We start from the raw sequence: 19,110 nt of genomic DNA on the forward strand, positions 1-19,110 counted from the left end.
GCATGTCCAGTTAACTGCAAAATGTCACTTGTCCTGAGCAGATGTCTGGGTACCACAAGCTGGTGTTGAGCTGCCCTTTAGCAGAGCTGCATCAGTTCATTGCATTTCCCCTGGTGTGGGCCAGCACCACGTCTTGAGAGTTTTGTAAGGAAAAAAACACAGAATTTCTTTACAATGGCTGGAAGATGGAATTTAGTGCGGATCAAGGTCATGGTTTCCAGGTTTGGGACTTTATGTTTTGCTTTGTGTCCCATTTATTGTTGCACTAGTGAGGCAGGGTCTTCACACTGATCTGTTTTTATGTGGCTTTTAATACCTCCCAATTTATGTATTAAAGCCACACCAAATCATCTGGAATGCCAGGCAGCAATTTCCATCCATGACACTTGGTATGCAAATATCCACATTGCAGCTCATACATGGAGAACTTTTACTGCAGCTGTTGGAGATGCACATTCAGAAAGTATTTAATAATGAAACCAACGTTGCATTGCAGTAATGAAAAATTTCTTCAGGGATGTTTTCTCCACCAGGGATAGCGTGTAATGCAACCCTCTGAATTCAGATAGGGTGGGTTTTTTTTTGTTCTGTTTTTAATCTTTAGTCTTTCTTCTCTTCTTGATCCTCTCAAATACTTTCTCCCTTCTTTCTTTCTGCTCCTGTGTCAGCTGCTGCCTGGCAACTTTTCTCTGTGTGGTGGGACGGGGCAGGGCACCCGACCGCCTTTGGTCTGGCTGCCAGCACCATCCCCTAGCAACCAGGCCAGGCACTGTGATGCTCTGCAAAGGGCTGCACACCAGCCAGCAACCTTTGTCCCCACTGTCCCCGCCACACCAGGCACTGGGGAGTCACTGCTGCCACCATCCCTGCCGACCCACACAACCACTCGAAGGCTGTGGCGGGTACACAATAAACATGAGCACAACCCAGGTCTCAGTGATGCAGTCCGGGCGTTTTCATGCTGACTAATGCCAGAATTACCTTCTGGCGATAATTAATATTCCTCTGTTGTATTATACCGGCAAGTATGAATGATTGGTTCTACTTTGTTTAATTTATCTAAATAAGAGATTTCATAATATTCTATAGCTTGATGAATTAATTTATTTAACTTGTCAGTGTTAATAACTCTGATTAGGAGGTAGATGTTATAAAGTCCTGGAAGTGCGAACAGATCTCTAACAGCAGTTTTAACTTTGAATTTACTTCTGACAAGTATTTTAGTCTAGTCTCCTGTGCAATTAACTTCTTTTTTTTGGCTGTAGCAAGAAAAAGAGATTCCCTGGATTTTTTTCTGTAGCTCTCCACTGTATCCGCTCTCTGTGCAACTCCCCAGTGCTTCTGATTTGGATTTTTCAAGTGGGACTGAGTGAAGACTTCAATAAATATTTGACAAGCCAGACTGGTTCCTGGGCTGTGTACCTGCACTGGTCCTGTGTGTCTCGACATTCAGACACCACACAGAAATCTGAACACAGCTGTGTGCATTCAAACAGCAACAGGGAGGCTGGGAATGCACAGACTGCTTCCAGCTAAAATTGCCATTCCCTTTTTTTCCTCAAGTCTGAGGCTAAAAAGCCTGTCATACAGCAGGTGATGGCTTGAAGCATCTAAATTATAATACATGTATAAATACTGCCTTGGACTATGATCATTTCAGCAAACTTTTCAGCAAACTTTTTTTTTTTTATTCATAGAATATATGCATTAGAATATATGCATTAAAACTTTCATACACTTCTTGGTGCAGCCTTTTTTTGGATGTGGAAAGGAGAGACGAGAGTTGAGTTACTTCTTTGTATTTTTACTGTACTGTTGAGGTCATCCTATTCCATCAGAGACACGCCATCCTTCCAACATTTCATAGCAATTGATGTTTAATGGAAATGAGGCTGAGGGGAATGATTTATCAAAGGTCAGCTTTTATTTCTTCAACAGCCTGTATTTTAAATGCGAGACTTCTATAAGAATTCTCGCCTCATGGTGTTATCTTAAAGCAAGTTACATTTTTAGGCAATTTGGAAAATAATTACTTATCAGTAATTGCATTTTAAGTTGTAATTCACACCGAATACTGCATATCGACACTTTATGTCCTGCAAACAGGGGGGCCACTGACTTTTATTATAAATATCATTTAAATATTTTAATAAGCTTATGTGCATATATGATCAGCAGTATTGAAAGCAAGATCAATCAGTTCTTCAAAGTGTCTCATAAATGCTAATGTTTAGAATGGGCACTAAATGGCACTGTATCATTAAAGGAAATTATTCATGGAGAGTAGAGAGGACTGTTGTTAAATAAGTATGGAATAAGAATGAAAAGGAGCAAATTAGATGGCTGAAAAGTAGGACTTTAGCTGAGGTGCTTTTGTGAGGAGGCACGAAAGGGCAGCACGCCAATTAACAGATAGCTTTTGGGGGAAAAGCATCACCACTTGCAACCCTGCAGAGTTTGAAAATTTTGCAGAAAATTTTGTGAGAAGGCAAGAAGAAAGAAGACTATTCTGCAAAGATAGTTCCACATCTTGAGAATGCTGGGACAGCATGTTTGCTGTGAATATGTGTGTCTTTATACCATGTGACAGTCCTGGCACAGGAACATGTCACTGATTTAATGAGGAGTTCCTTAAAACTTGGAATTCCCTTATTTTCCTTCACACATTTTTCTCACTTTGCTCCAGCGTCTACAGATTTTTGTATTTGAAATGCAATAGGTTGCTCAAATAAAGCCACAATTAACGCCTAAGAGCTGTATAGGTGGCTTGGGGGGTTTGAGGCAGGACACAGAGCAATCTCTTCCATAAACTCAGTGGAATGATGTTTCAGTGTGACATTCAGCATGACTTCATTTTGGTTATAAAAGCAACCGATTTCCAAGGCCATGGACACTGCCAGATTAGCAAAGGTTTTCTACTCTGGGATCCATAATTCTGCTGTTATGGCTGTATAAATACTAATTGACTGTAGGTGAATTACACAGACTTTAAAGGCGCAGAATTTGATCCAACTGGATTTTCCCCTTTGGCTGCAAATTCTTTGCTGTCAACAAGCAAACCTGCAACCCTCTGTGAGTCCTGACAATCCTTGACCTCAGAGACGACTCCGGGACCCCGACTGGGCTCTTCAGTGCTTGGGCAACTGAACTTCCCCCAGTTCAACAGATATAATGAAATATTTGACATACTACGTTGTGTACTTTTCTGTCCTTCAGCATTGCTTGGTCTGGTCCTGGAAGCCTCCTGGCCGTAGTGCTTCATATAAAAGGTATTTAGGTTCTGTGCTGTGGATATACACGTGAAGGTGAAAGAGTTGAGGCTTTACCCTTGGAATGTGAAGGTCTCAGCCATCAATATTAGCACCCAGCTGTCTTTGGAGAAAACTAATATCTGAGGATGATGTAGAAGCTTTTTCACCTTTCACCTATTAAAGGGTCTGTTTTTTCTTTTTAAAAAAAGAAAACAAATGTGTGAAGATGTGATGAACTGTAGTTTTGGTATGGGACCATTTCAAGGTAATACTCTTACACAAGGTCTAAACAGGCAGTATCGACTGTGAACTGAGACCTCAAGACAAAAAAGAACACTTAGAGAAGATTGAGCGGTCATTGGATATGGCATTGTGCTGTTAAAGTAGCGTGATTCCCTACTTTCATTGTCTGAGAATTACATAAAAACAAAACCCTGTTCAAGGACAGGTTGGCCGAAGCTCGGAGCCACCTATTCTACTGGAAGGTGTCCCTGCCCATGGCGGAGGGCTGGAACTGGATGAGCTTTGGTGTTTTACCACAAACCATCCGGCGATTCCGTGGAGCATCATCAACCGAAGCCAAATTTACCTGGGCATCTTTGGACAACGACTTGGCGCTCACACTCTGAGGCGGGAGGTGCGCATCCCCTTCCCTCAGCATCGCCGTCCCTCAGCATCCCCGCGGCTTCACGCGGCAAAAGGGCTGGTGGGGGTTTCCCTTTTTTTTAACAATTGCATGTATCTTTTTGCTAACTCACTCGCCTTTGCGGATTATTAAAAAAAAATAATAATAATAATAAAAAAAAAGCAAGGCGAAACAACCCCTCAAATTTCAGAGAGTGAAGGCGGGAGGGGGCAGCGGCTGAGGGGCGCCTCCCGTGAGGCGGCTTCGCGCCTCCGGCGCGCGCGTGCGGCAGGCGGGCGGCGCGAGCGGCGCGCGGAGCCGCGAGGGGCGGCGCGCGGGGCGGCGCGGGGCAGAGCGCGGAGCCGCGAGGGGCGGCGCGCGGGGCGGCGCGCGGGGCGGCGCGGGGCAGAGCGCGGAGCCGCGAGGGGCGGCGCGCGGGGCGGCGCGCGGGGCGGTGCGGGGCAGAGCGCGGAGCCGCGAGGGGCGGCGCGCGGGGCGGTGCGGGGCGGAGCGCGGCGCTGCCGGCCGCCGGCGCCCCGCGCTGCCCGCTCGCTGCGTGCGGCGAGCCCAGCCGCGCTCCGCGCTCCGCAAAGTGCCGGCGCTGCCGCCGCGCCTCCTCCCCGCACAGGCTCTGCCGCTCCGCACCCGCGGCCGACAGGCTCGGCTCCTGCCTCTCCTCCCGCACGCCCGCCGCGATGTCCGCGCTCCTCCTGGCCCTGGCGACGCTCTGGGGATTACCGCCCGTCGCCCAGGCGCTGGCAGCGGCAGCCCGCGGAGGTAAGGCGCGTCCGCGGCGGGGTGCGGAGCCGCGGAACTTCCCGCCGGTTCTGCTCGGGAAGTTTTGCTCCCTTGCGCCTTGCGCGGACGGGCGCGGTCGCGGAGCGCACCCCTCACCGCGCTCCATCCTCACCGCGCTCCATCCCGGCGCTCCATCCTCACCGCGCTCCATCCTCACCGCGCTCCATCCTCGCCGCGCTCCATCCCCGCGCTCCCGCACGCCCGGCTTGCGGGCGCGCTGCGCTGGCTTGGGGGCGAACCTTGGCGGCGGCGAATAGACGGGGGCGAGGAGCGGCATGATGTCCCCAGTGGTCCCGATGACCTCGCCGGGCACGAAACACCCGGTGCGATCCGCCACGGGGGGAAAGAGCCGCTGCTGCCGGCGACCCCCGCCCCGGTCCCGGCCGCGGCTCCCCGAGCCAGCCCTGCGGCCGGCGGAGATGTGCCGCAGGAACGGCGAGCGCCCTCCGCTCCCCACAGCCTTCCAAAAGTTCCCTCCCAATGTTCCCGAACTCGGTGCCCGAACTTGGGTTTGGGCACGGGGGCTCGGGGTCCCGCAGCCGCGGGGTGGGCGATCACGGAACTTCCAACTCTGTTCTTCTCGGAGAAGTCCCTGATCCAAGAGGGCTGCGGTTCCCCCGCCGGAGCGGGGCTCTGGGTTTCGCCTCGCTTATTGCACAGTCACCAGCGCGCTCTCATTTTCCTGCGAGATGTTTGAATTGGATATTTTTCTAAGTATAGCCCAAGTCCGCCTTCCGTGTGGCTCAGGTGCGGGAACGGCGGTGTGCTGCTCTGACTCAGGTTTTCGTACCGCTGTGGAAAGCCCCGCTCACCAGAAAATTGTCTGTCGGCTTGTTGTAGCCCTTCCGCTCCCAAACTGCGTGATCTCATGAATGAGATGCCCTGGGTGGTGTACGCAGTCTGCGGGGGTTTAGTTAGATTTCAGTAGAAATGTAACTCTAAAGCCTTGAATTCTCACTGTTAGACATCCTCTCCATCACGTACACATTACCTACTAAAATGTTTACTAACTGCTTACAACTCGTTTGGGTGAGTGCAGATGCCTCTGCGCAGTCGGTCGGGGGTAGAGATTTCTGCTTCAGTCGAACTACCAAAGCTCTCCCGTCCCTTTCCCACGTAGCCATCAGAATTACATAGGTGATTCATGCTGCGAAAATGAGAAATAACTACCTATCAACGAGGAAAGTATTGCTGCAGCATCGCAAACTTGCATGTTTCAAACACTGCATCACAAGGTGCAGGGATACTGCGAGGAAATGAGGATGGTGCTCCATAGAACGGCACTTGAACAGCCGGAGATGAAAGGTTCTGAGGAAATCTTTTCAGTTTCATGAAGGGTACATATGCTTTTGCTTTTGTTCACAAAGATTCCTGATTGTGGTAGTGCTTGTTTGATGGAAAATATTTCAAGAACTTTCCAGGGTATTCACAGAATGGTCAGATTAGATTTCAGCAACCGTAGCTTGCATATGATTTTATGAATAAAAAGCAAACTTCCAAACATTTTGTGGAATTGTTATGGAAATTGATTTGTCACTCTGTATTCCTTCAGAGCAGTAAGCAAGTGCCAATTATGCATGAATATTAATTTCTGGTGTTTAAATTTTGTTTAATTTTACCTTTTCTTAAATTTTTTATAGTTACCTTGCTCTGATTTAGTGTTTCACAAAAAAAAAAAAAAAAAAAAAGAAAAAAGGTGCTGCCACCTTATATTAAAATCAATCCTATCTTAAAAGGCAGCATCTTTGTAAATCATACCAGCCCCAAAAGTGGGATAAATCAAATTTACTTAGAATCAACTAACTCATCATATCATAATGTCATGTCTTATCAAAACCGAGCACTGCACAAATTATGACTTAAAAGGCATTTTGTTTCACAAAAAATGTCAAGTGGTCTCAACCTAAAAGGGATTTCAGGATGAGGCATCCAGAAAGGGAATTACATTTGCACATCAGATAAACTTTATGATACAGTGCCAAAATTATTGACCATACCAGGTTGATTTTCCTTTACAGGAGGAAATTCTGAGTCACTGGAGCATGTTAAGCTTACTGTATGTGAAAGGCACTGAAATTTGGAATGCACTGAGCCTGGCCATAGGTAATAAGCGAATTGGGAAAATGTCATGGGTTGTGTTAATAGCAGTGTTGTGGTAGCCATGGTAATATAACATACTACTGAGGTGCTTTAGGGAGAGATAACACTTTCTCTTAGATCAGTGGGCAACATCAGGAGGAAAAAAAGAGGTGGGGGGAGCCCCACCAAAGTTTGAATTAAATGAGCCTTTTTCTCTTGAAATACAGTTAAATTCTTTCCATCTTATCAGGTCTGTCCTCAGCCAGATTACAGCTCCTCTAACTTCATGTATATAAAAAAAATTGTGAAGAGAAAATGATATGGAGAAGGGGAGCTGGAAATTAGATGAAAAAGGGAAGTGAGCAGAAGGGAATCCGGCCAGGAGAGTGTGGTAGGATAAGGGCCAAGTCCTGCTGCAGCGGAGGTTGTGCCACTGAAGCCACAAAGGGATGATTTCCTTTCCTTCCGCTTCAGTCAGATCTTCCTCAAGAAATGGATGGACTCAGATTCCTTGTGACACTTGCAACTCCTTCACAGTATAGCTGCAACAAATGAATTTATGGAACCTGAGAAAAACCTTGCAAACAGTTTGAGAAGCTGAGAAGGCAACATTTGTTACCTGCTCTCCCTGCCGACGCTCGAGGGAACTTCACAGGTCCCATCGGTGTCTGTGGCTCTGGTGGGCGTTTCCTTCCCACAGCTCTTCCCAGTCTTGGAGCTTCACCCTGCTCCCTGCCAGGGCTCCTACACCCTTTTTTGTCATCCTTGATTTTTGTGTCTGCTGCCGTGAACATCATTACATGGATACACTGCACTATTGGAGTGATTACTTAGGGGTGATCCAAATTGCAGAGATGCCCCAGATAATGGGAGTTTGACTGGATAATCTCAGTGTTGTCAGTGAGATGTGTATCCACACCAGTATTAATGAGTTGCATTGCTCGTTATTAATCGACTTGCTGTCTGTGCCGAGGCTTGTTTGTGTTGGGTTTTGGTGGTACGTCACTGCTGTCAGCAGCACTGAGCCACTGTCTTCTCCCATTCTTTCATGTGTGGTTTTAGTGTTTTGGAGCTCTCAGGCAGTTGCTGGCATGGTGAAACAGCTTCTCAGCAAAGTCTTACAGACAAGAGATGCTCCTGCAAAGGGAGACTTTATATGGCATGGGAAAATATTGTCACATAACTTAAAACTCAAGTTCATGAGTGATGGCATATCACACTTTTTTTTTTTTTTTTTTCTGATTTGAAAACTGTTTTGTTTTTTTTTTTTAAGAAACGAGAAATCTTCATGAATTTTACTCCTTTCTGCAGTCCCAAAACCACTTCTAAAACTTCTGCCTTTGTCCCACTTAACAGGGAATTTATTGTTCTCACAGTGTCCTTTGACTGTATTTAAGTGAAATCTTGAAGCAAATTACTTTGAAATGGAACTTTCAGGCTTAAGGTTAGGCTGGGAGTTTGGATTTTTCACCCTGTAGCAGAAACACAAACCAGGCAAAATAAATTTGTCTCCTTGGGACGACTGCTGATGGCCTTCATTCCCTGGTAAGGTGCCACAGCAGGTGACTCTGCACCGGGAGCTTTACAATACAACTTTGTCATTATTAGCAGCTTAATGCTGGAAACTGGGTGTACCAGCACTGCTGTACTTCACCAGACTGAGCTCCAGCTTGGCCATCTGTTGGAAAGTGTTCTTGAAAAAACCTACAAAAGCTCTTTCTGTGCTGTACTACAGAGGTGGATGTTCCCATAGTTATCTTTGTTATGTTTTGAACATAATAAATATTAGTATCTTATGTGCAAAAGAGATGCGTCCAATGTCATAGTGACTTTGCTGTTTATTTATTTACCCAAAAAAAAAAAAATTACTTAAGAACATGCCTATCATTACAGAGGAGGGTGAAAATATATCAAGGAATTTGGGACAGTTCTTTGCAGGATGTGTGATAAGGGTTAATTCAAGTCAGAAATGGTGGGAGATGTCCACAAGTGCAGTTTCAGTGGCTGGCTGGTTTTGGAGGCACTCAGTGCTGTCTGTGTGCCCTCAGCTGAGTGTGTAAGTGCACACACAAACCCCTGGCACTCCTGGAGCCTGAGCTCTGTGTGTGGGTTTCTGTGAACTGACGTGCATGTTCTCTCTTACCTGGGTTGTTTTAACTTCAGTTGTTTCTGAGAGCTGTAGTTTAGTAAAAAGAAAGTGGTAGAAACACACTAACTATTTAAAGGCTAAGCTGCATTTCAAAGTTCAAAACTAGGTGTTTGATGTGAAAAGACTATGTGTAAACTTGTTCTGCAGCAAGCCTTTTACTAATTTATCACAGCAGTTCTGCTGGAGCTGTGGCAGGTTGAAGGAGCTGTCCTCCAAAGGCTTGGAGGGAAGCTCTCACTTCACACGGTGCTTCCTTTGAAGAGCTGCATGACGGCTGCTATGTAAATCTGAATATTTGCCATACCTTTGAGGTTCATATGGACCCCAATCTTTCTGCATTTAACATGTCAAAACTCACATTGACTTCAGTCTGCAGGCTGGAAATGAGTGTTCCTCCAGCACCTTCTTACAGGTCCTTTACTAGTTGTTTGCAGTTGAAGAAATGTGGTTTCTCCATTTTGCAGTGGCTCTAAGGACTTACATAATTGTAACTTGTGAATTTAGAATTATGGCTATCTCTAGAAAGGCTGGCAATTTAGATAATAGAACACTGTTTTTGTTACAGTAGCATATTTGGAATCCCAGCATGTTGTTGCTTTTTTCTTAGTTTTTATGCATTAATCTGTCGCTTAATAGTCTTGTTCTTCAAACGCAATTAAAAAAAAATTTGCTTAGAGAACTCATTTTAATTGCACTTCCTCAAAACATTCTTAATGATGAACAGTGAAGATGAAAATAGCAGAACTTGGCTACTTCTAAGCGAGTCATACAGACTATTGAGTCTGTATTTAATGTCAGTTTGGGCTAAGTGTAGACATTGGAGAACTAGGTCTTAAATTTGTAAGTGCAATTAGGAACTAATTGGATTTCTTAAAAAATATAATTACTCAAATAATGACTTTGCACCTTCTGTCCAACCCACTAGTTTGCTTTTTAATTGAACAAGTTGAATTTTTTTCCCCCCTTAAATCATCTCTATCGAAGAGACGAAAATATTTGTAAACTTATCCCAGCTAGCTCGCCAGTTGTTGACCATAATGGGACAAATTTCCAAGATGTACCAAAACATACTGCTGTAAAGTGCTACAAATCTTCATTTTTAAGCAGTTGGTAAAGTGAAATAACCAGGACTTGTTGCTGTAGAATCAGCTGGCCAGCCCAGCCGTGGTTCTGCTGCCAGGATTCCTTTGGTGAGGATGCTCTGGAGCCTCTGCAGGAGCGAAGGGCATTTTCCCATGGGTGCTGGGCTGTGTGAGAGCAGGATTGGACCTCAGTAATGGAATTCTAATAAAACTCACTCAGTGCCTTTTAATTAGATTTAATGGCAACTGGGAAGGATCATTAGAGATAAACACATGCTTTTGCCAGTAATACGTTCACCATGTTATTAATCTGATTTAATTTGCAAGATCCACATAGCAGGAGTCAGATTTTTCTCTGTACCTGGGAAGTGTTATACGAGCCCATTATATTTTGTTGTTGTATATGTCATTGCTTCCCAAGCAGTATGTAAATCCAGAATTGGGGTTGGGCTCTGTGTGTGGTGCATGTGAACCCTGGCAGTCTGAGGGTAGGGCTGCATACCGGACAGAAGGCTGTTTGTCTCTTCAGAAACTGCATTTTTATTGACCATTTTGCTATAAATTGCAATGGTGTATTAATAACAAAACACTGCAATATGCAGAGTGTGCTGCTAAGTAATAGGGCTTTTTAGAGATGATGTAATGCCAGTCTGGAAGTGAGGTATGCCTGGAGATTTTTATTTCCATGCAGTTAGAAATACAGCCTAGTTCTCCGAGGTGGAAAAACAGATTACAGCATAACGAGTTCTAGATATGGTACGTTGCATCCTGAAATGCTCTTCCCAACGTGCCCGATGCTCCTAAACACCTCTCCTGCTGCTTCCTGCTGAGTGATGAGGCCTTCCAGAGGAGCCAGGCAGCTGAAACTCAGCTTCACTTCAGAAACAAGTCTGTACCTATTTCCTTTTCTTGGAAATACCCATGTATTTTGGGCTATCTATTGCCTGGTTGTCTGTAGGACATCCCTTGGTAACTTTTAGACATGGCACTCTTGAATGACTTACACTTCAAGAGCAGTAGAATAAGTGCTAGAAACAAAAATCTAAGCCTTCAAAATAATATGTATAATTCCTCAAAGTTTTCACTATTGTAGAGCTCTGTTTTTAACAGCAGTTCATAAGAGTCATTCTTGGTTTTGCTTGAATGAGCAGAGAGAATGGAAATATGCAGTTTTGATTTTTGCAGTGGTATTTTGGGCTGGGGATGGGCCATGTGCAAGCAAGACAAATGCAGATGCAATGCTCTGCAAATTCAGTGTTTTGATGTGAGGTGCTCTGTCTAGGAGTTGTTCTGTGAACACATGGATATTGTCCCACAAAAATTCCCATGTACCTTTCTTCAAAGCTTTGTGATTGTAATTTACCTGCCTGGAAATGAGCAAAAATATCTTGTCAGTGATACTTTTTAAAATACAATCTTGTTATTGTCAAATAATTTGGGCTGCTGTTTATAATCTTCTCAGAGGCTGTGATATGGTGTAGAACACTAGGGTCTCCACCTCCCTTAACATGCAGGAAAGTATTTTTCCTCAAGCAAAGTTCAGAATAATTCTAAGGCAATGGAAATACCAAAACAAACACCATTTCTGACACATCCCTCTTAGTCTATAATTTTTTTTTGAGAAATGATTTAGTGTTGTGTAGTAAAAAAGATGCAAGTTTGAAAAAGTTACACTAATGCCAGAAGATCATGAAAAATCACAGCAATTTTCTACGTGATAGGTAGATTTCCATAAAACACCTGCCTCTTTTTCCTTGCAAATACAAGAAAGATAAAAGAGGAGAGAGCAAAGTAAGTTCATTGCATTGGATGCTCTTTTGCATATGCAAACACACTGATTTACCCAGAGTATATTGGTATTTGTGTAAAGCTGTGTGCTTAGGAAATCAAAGTGTGTCATTTGCCAGTGAGACTTTTTCTTCTCTGGAGCAAAACATTTTTTATGTTTTGTAAACAAATAGATTTCAGAACTTCATTAAGACCACTGAAGCCAATGGATTCTTTCTTTTGTCCTTGATGTAATAGAATCAGGTTTCATCTAAGTGTAAAGGAACTTTGAAAAATTTTATTAAAATTTCACTGTAAATTCTTTATTCGAGGACCTCTAATTAAATTATATTGTCTGTATTGCCCTATGATTTTTATGTAAGAAATACCTATTTCTTGAAATATTTCTATTCCAATAGTTGGGTCAATTTTGTTGGATTTCTTAAACTGAACCCATGTTTATATTTCTTCTATCTAATTTTATATTATGTGCATCAAATACATGATTACTTCTCATTTCAGAATTTGTAATAATCCTCAAGAAGAGGAATTATAGCATAATATATTTTAATAAAGTTAATTTGATATTTTTTCATGTGAAAACATCTTGTTTTACAAGGAAACTGCCTTCCCATGAGATCAGAAAACCTGAGAAGATTCCAGACAGCTCAATATGCTAAGATGTGTTTGGTCTGCTACTTACAAGTCATTGGGTTGGTTAAACCTAATTTTTTGCTATACAGAAGGATCTGCTGGTCTTCTAAATGATGCACTACCCTTTTCTTCATAGAAAAATGTATATTGGCTTTGGAGATGTGTAAGGATTATAAAGGTGGCACCTTCTCACTCTGAGCATCAGTTCCCTATGAATCTTTGCAGATTTACCCAAGGATGAGCATGCTTGACCCTATGGAGCCTGTCCTAAAGCAGCTGTTTTTCCAGCAGTATTTAGTAAAGTATAATGAGGGGTAGGTCAAGCATGTGTGTTCTCCAGTGCTAATAGTCATATATCTCCTGGAGGGAAACTGGCCTGCCTTCCAAATTCATCAGAAACACTTGGTTTAAAATAGGTTTATTTTGTGTAACTGTTGAAGTTGTTTTTTTCTGAGGGATGTTTGCAGGCAGTGGGAGTTTAAGAGTACAAGGAGTGGAGGAAAGCTGTAAAATGGAATTTGTTCTTCTTGGGCCCAAGTCCTAAGCCAAGTGTTTTTATTTTTATAGTTAGATTGCAGAAAGAATGGTGAGCAGCAAGTGGTTTCTCCATAGTGTTATCTTACAGTAAGGAGTCTTAGGCAAAACTATTGAGGCTGCAACATTGAATCCTGTGCAAGGGAGATGAAGCAGGTCTGGACTGTAAAAGTGTGAAAATTTAAGTGCTGTCCCAGGCCTACAGCTTGTTGGTTGAGTTGCTGGTATGCCTTTGGAAACAAAGCTGTTCTGTGTTGGAGCAAAAAGATGTTTTGGAGGCTCACCTGAGCAAGTGATGCTGTAGGACTGCTGTAAACCACTTATATGAGAATATATTGCACATATATACATACATATATAGAGCCTTGGCTGTAGAGGGGGAGACATGAGAGGTGCTGTGCTAAGTGCAGCAAAGCCAGGAGTACCAGGGCTTTTTTCAGCAGGTAGAATCTGATGCTCTGACCCAAGTGGCCCATTATCACATTTTTTCAAACTGGAGCAAGCTATTCAGGTCAGTGTGTGTGTGTATAGACCCACCTGAACGAATTCCTCAGCTTGCACTTGCTGTGTTACATTTCTTTCTCTGGGTTCCCAGTGGCTGTGAGTTGAGCAGAGTTGACAGTACACAATATTACCTATTTACTCTGTAGATTATACTCCTCTGGAGAATTGGTGTCAGCTAATCTGCTACTTCTGCATTTTCAGAGACCTGTGAACTGCATCTGCAGTAGTATTTCAGGCGAGTGTCAGATCTAAATTTCTATAATTTTCTTATTTACCTCAGATTTCTGGGCCTGTGTGTCCAGGTCTCCAGCCTTTGACACTTGTTTTGTCCTGTGAATCGTTTGCTTTCTTTGCAGAAATTCTCTCTGTCAGTATCCAATTTTGGCCACTCTTAGGGCGGTAAGAAGTTTGAAGCAGATGGTTGTCAACAGATGATGACAAAATTCTGAAATACGGCTCTGATACAAACTGTGAGGCTGAGTATTTAAAGCCTATTTGAAGCACATTCAAGTGTATAAAGCCTGCTTTTGTTTCTAATGCTATTGCTACCTTTGCTGTGGAATATTCTCGGAACAATTCATAAGTTCCATATTTTTTTCTGAAAACAGCATAACTCCCCACACCAATTAGTGGTGTTCAGTAATGAGTATATGAACCATGTTATGATTTTATGTCAGTTAGAATTGTTAAATGCTCCTTGATGAAACCATGCTGATTTACATTAATTGGTGGCCTGTCTTTCCACAACGGCATCACGCTGTGTCAGAAGTGCCTCACAAAAAGTTGTAACATAACTAAACTCTCAGTCGTTGCCTATGATTGCCATTCTGCTGTTGACTGCTGCTCTGAAGACTTACCAGCAAAATACTTGAAAATTCAGGAGATTTTAATAAGTGGCTGTGAGCCTTAGGAGCGTAACTAAAAGCATTTGCATAAAATGAGTGCTGAGATCTGGTAGGTGTGGCACAACTCGAATCCTTCCACTGCATCCCCTTTGCTAATCCAGCAGCTCAAAGAAATTGAAGTGCATTAAAGGCTGTTTACGTGTCTATGAAAAGCATGATGCAAATATGCAAATTCAAGAGTGTGTCTTCCACAAGTTTATATATCTTAATGAAAAATGTCAGAGCGTAATATATCAACAGTCTGCTTCGCCCCACAGTAGCCAGTTTTTTCTAAAGATAGCACAGCATGTCCTTGGTGTGGTACTAGGAGTAAATTAACACAGCAGAGTGCTTGTTCTGAAGCCAGCTGATGATTCTTCTGCTGTTTTTTGAGGGGAGAAGACCTGTCTGCTGAGGGTGGTCATCTTGAACTGCTTATCACTGCCTAGTTATGCATGCACAAAAGGGGGTAATTTCCCCTCACTAGAATTAAAAAAAAAAAAAAAAAATCTGTTTAATTTCATTCAGTATCCTGTTTTCTGCTGAGTGGAAAAGTTGCACCACCTGAATGGAAATCTTGGATTGTGTATCGTGGGACACCTGAGAAGCAAAAGCTGGCAATGGGTTTTTTTGCTCATGGGCCAGAAGAGTGGTGACTCCCACTGGTTTGCATCTGATTTCACCTCACGAGTTCTGGTTTCATCTTTAGTAGGATATCCCTCTCTTTTTTCATTTTTTTTTCTTCCCTATCAAATCTCAAAATCTCATGTCTGGAAATTCCCTTACAGCTTCAGGAGCCCAGGTGCTGCCGAGCTCATTGGAGAGTCACAGCTGTTGATGGTACAGGTGTCTGTCGAATGCTGTGTTTTCATTTGGGGTTTGCAGCCATAGGGAAAAAAAAACAACTGGAAGTGAATGGAGAAGGGTTATTTGTTAAATTACAGCCTTATTTTTTTGATGCGAATCTAAAAAGGCATGTCCAGTACCAAAAAACCCTAACAATCTCCACAGTGCTTCTGAACCAAAAAGAACTTGTGTTGCTGAATACATGAAGAGTTAAGCAGCAACATTTGGTATGTGCAAGTATTGTCTTTGACAAGCCATGGGGAAATCAACATTTCTTCTTTCTTTCCTGAAAATAGAGGAGGCTTCTTGAAGCACTTGCTTTTGGGAATGATTTTATTAGTGAAGAGTTCATGGATGATCTGGATCTAATTTTTATAGAAATGAATGGTAATCCACTGTGGGACTTCAAGTCTGTGTGGGTGTATTTTACATTCACCTGCCTTATTCTAGACTTAAAGAATTCTTTTTTTTTTTTTTTATTTTCTCCCCACTGATAAATAAGTGAAGTTTAAAAGTAACTCATCCCAACAGGAATCACTACCACTGTAAGGAGGGGAAAAAAGAGGTCAGCAGTAGTGCAGTGATGTTTCAATAACACCACTCACCAATCCCCCCACACTTCAGTAATAACGCTGCATGGGCTGCAGTCAGCTTTCCTGTCAGCACCTTTCTATTGACATCTTTCTGTCAGAAAAGATGAAGTGAAGAGTAAAACCTAACTGTTTTCTATTATGCTAAATGTATTCTGCAAAGCTTTGGTGAAATACAAAGTGTGTGGACTGTGCAGATAGTGTTTGCATTTGGGACTTGTGGGAAAATTTATGTGAACTTTGTGCTGTGGGAATGGTTGCCCTTTAAAGCAATTGGTTATATTTAAGTACATACCTCAAAACTGTATTTGGTGGACTGCTCTGTTCTTTAGAGCTCTTTTGTTTTAAGGGGCAGGAGTATGTAATGACTGGTATAAACTGAGTTTTTACAATTTGGTCAGCTTGGCTGCACAGACTTACTGGTTTGTTTTTTTTTTTTTTTGCCCTGAGAAGTCTGTTAATGTTTAAAAGCAACATACAAACCCAAAACCCTGTCAAAGTAAGCCAGAGTACTTTGCATTTGTTGGCTGAAACCATCTAATAACATAGTCCAAAAGCTCATTAATATTGATTTTCTTAATTCTCTCAATAACCTGAACATTTGTTCTAATTACAAGAGGACTAAAAAGCAGACTAACAGGTTCTTAGATGTCAAAGTCTGTTGGACCACAAAGCATCCACAAGGATATCCTTCAGAAGGAGTAAGTGGGAGGTATGTGTATGAATTTCATTAGCAAGTAACAATATGCATTCCCATACTTGGGGGAGAAACACCTCTCAAAACATCTCTTTCCTCCTGGACCTCTGGGGCTCGTACCCTTGCCAAGGTCAAAACTCCTGCCTCCCTTTGCAGCCTTTTCTACACAAGGGGCTGGGGCAAGTTTTGGAAAAGCTGGTAAATTATGTTCATTTTGAAAGGAAAATACCTGAGCAGTTGGGAATACCCTCTGGAAGGAGTGGGGTTGGGCTCCTGCTTCTCCTGTGATGGTGGTAGAGAAGGGTTGTTCATGGTGTGGTCTTCTGGTTCTTCATGTGAATGATGCAGGCATCAAGAACAGTTCTTGGAGCAATTTTTAAGTGCGAGCTAAGTATTGTCCTTAAGAAAAAAAATAAAAGGAAACATTTATATTTTTCTGGGTAGTATTAAATGTTATATAATAGGGAAGAAAATCTCTCTTTTGCCATTAGTAACCCTTTGATTGCCAGAGAATCTGATCTGAGACATGCCTTCTGTGCTGGTGGTACTGCTGATGCTAGTCCTGGAGTGAGGGCTCAGGGATGGACCCTGGCTCCTCCCCAGGGGAGGGTTCCCCCTCCTCAGACCTCCTTCCCTGTCAGGCACAGATGGCCACATTCAGTTTGTGTTGGCTTTGAACCCAACAGGGAGGGGAAGCCTGTGCAGAGCTTGGGCACGGCAACGCAGTCCTTGAGGCTGAGGTCATTCTTCCTCCCACTCTCTCATCAGGTGGGTGCTGATAAAGCTTGAGATCCCTCTTGAATTTCATTAGAAACTTCTTTTGGAGAAGACTGGCTAGTAATAGTCCAAGGAGGAGAAATGGTGTCCCAGGAAAGGCAATGGTGTTTCTGAAGAAGGAAAATTCATAGGATTTGCTTCCCTGAGTGCTGTGCTTCATACACAGGAAGAAAGGAAAGGCTTCATCAATCTCCCTCTTATTAAACTGGCACAGCTAATATATTCTGCTAAAATGTGTTCATCATGCTGTTTAAAACAGCCAGGTTAGAAATCTACTGACAATAAATGAAGATTTATTGGTTTTCATGTCATTGGGGCACCTAGGACAGGTTTGGAATACTAACTGGAATTTGTGAAAGGGGAAAAAAACTGTTTCGGTGCCATTTAATTAACTATCTAGCCAATATTTCTCCCTTTTTATTGTAAAATCTGTAAGTTGCAACTGGCTGCAAAAGTACTCTTGTACAACTCTGCCAACAGTTAACAAATAAACACATTAATACTGAAAGTCTTGTACAGATCCATGTGTACTGGATAAAACCATATACCTTGAAGTGTAGAGATGGCTTCTTGTAACAAAGCAGCAAACCAGAAGATAATAATTGTATTTTGTGTATCTCTTGGTACTTGTGCTGTGCAGGATAACTGAAATCAGTGCAAATATGAGCAGTATTTTCTTTTTAACTGAAGTCATACCTGGAACCCAATGTAAATAACCTATCTTATGCAAGTCCCAGATACTTTTATTGCTTAGTTTCTGTACTGTGTTTTTATTCTAAGCAATTGCACTGTAAGCTGTGATCCAAATACAGAGCTGAAACACCTCAAATTTCTACCAAAATTTGAATCAAGTTTGTTGATTAAGACCTAACAAAATTTAATGAGGTTTAAAAGAAATTTATTTTTTGGAGAGCTGATTTATGTGTACATTAATTTGTCCAGGCAATCTTGACTGAGAGACATCACTATGGATCATGACTTCAGACACTTTCTGGGACCCACAGAAGTTTAAACTGGGGGTTTGTGTGCTTTGCTGGTCACTGTTCCTCTCCCAGCTTCCCATGGGAGGAGTGCTGTCCTGCTGGCTGCATCTCCCTGACCTTTGAGGAGGTTGCTCCTGCTGTCTGGGGAGCTGCAAGCACAATGGGAAAATTGTGAATTTTATCACTCAAGGTCAAAGTACTGACACCAAATGACTGGTTCGTGTTTTAGCTTAAAATGCTGCAGACAGCACATTATGGGCAAGGATATGTAAAGCTCACCTTCACTGTGAGATCTACCAAAGGGGGAAATAGCTGAACCTGCCTCGTGATGCATAAAATGCTGTGCCAAGCAACTGTTTTGGGGAGATGGAGACCAAGTTTTGTAAGCATTAAAAAAAACTGAAAAGAAATCCAAAGCTGAATTAACTTTATTCTCTCTCTTGCAGCTGCTGGAGCTCTTGCAGTCCCCCTGGTCAGGCTTCCAGCGGGAGCTCTCGGGTTGAAAGGTTAACGACTCATTTACTAAGCAGTGCCATTTTCTTTCATTTTTCATCTGCAATTATCTCTACTCCTCTAAAAATTGAAAGGCCGTTCCAAAACATATTGTACTGATGCATTACTGCTGTCAATTAGTTATTAAATCATAGATCTTTAAAAGTGAAATCCAAATATGCATGAATTTATTCGGCTGCTGCACAGACGCTCCATTAGAGAAGTGATGAGTATCATATCCAGGCAGCTCTGAATATTGGCAGATGTTTCTTTATAAGGATCATAATGTTCATTTGAATTGTCATTTTTGGGGGATTCTTGTGGAAGAATGGATACTGAAGGAAGCACCTTGAGGATGGTGCAGTAGAGGAGCAGAGCAGATCCTGCTGTGGGATTGT

At 42.9% G+C, this 19,110-nt stretch overlaps 1 protein-coding gene across 2 annotated transcripts in view; it reads left to right on the forward strand.

The window, feature by feature from the left end:
• The first annotated feature begins 4,376 nt into the window (after positions 1–4,376).
• LRP1B (LDL receptor related protein 1B) overlaps positions 4,377–19,110 on the forward strand; it is a 627,450-nt gene continuing 612,716 nt past the window's right edge. The window contains exon 1 of one of the 2 annotated variants that reach the window (XM_077784902.2): positions 4,377–4,653. In XM_077784902.2, coding sequence (XP_077641028.2) covers positions 4,572–4,653 — 82 coding nt within the window. In that variant the 5' untranslated portion in view covers positions 4,377–4,571. The remainder of the gene's footprint in view (positions 4,654–19,110) is intronic. The other variant, XM_085584138.1, reaches the window with a different exon arrangement.

The sequence above is a fragment of the Lonchura striata genome, chromosome 7 (assembly GCF_050655825.1).
Source record: "Lonchura striata isolate lonStrDom1 chromosome 7, ASM5065582v1, whole genome shotgun sequence".
NCBI classification, from domain to species: Eukaryota; Metazoa; Chordata; class Aves; order Passeriformes; family Estrildidae; genus Lonchura; species Lonchura striata.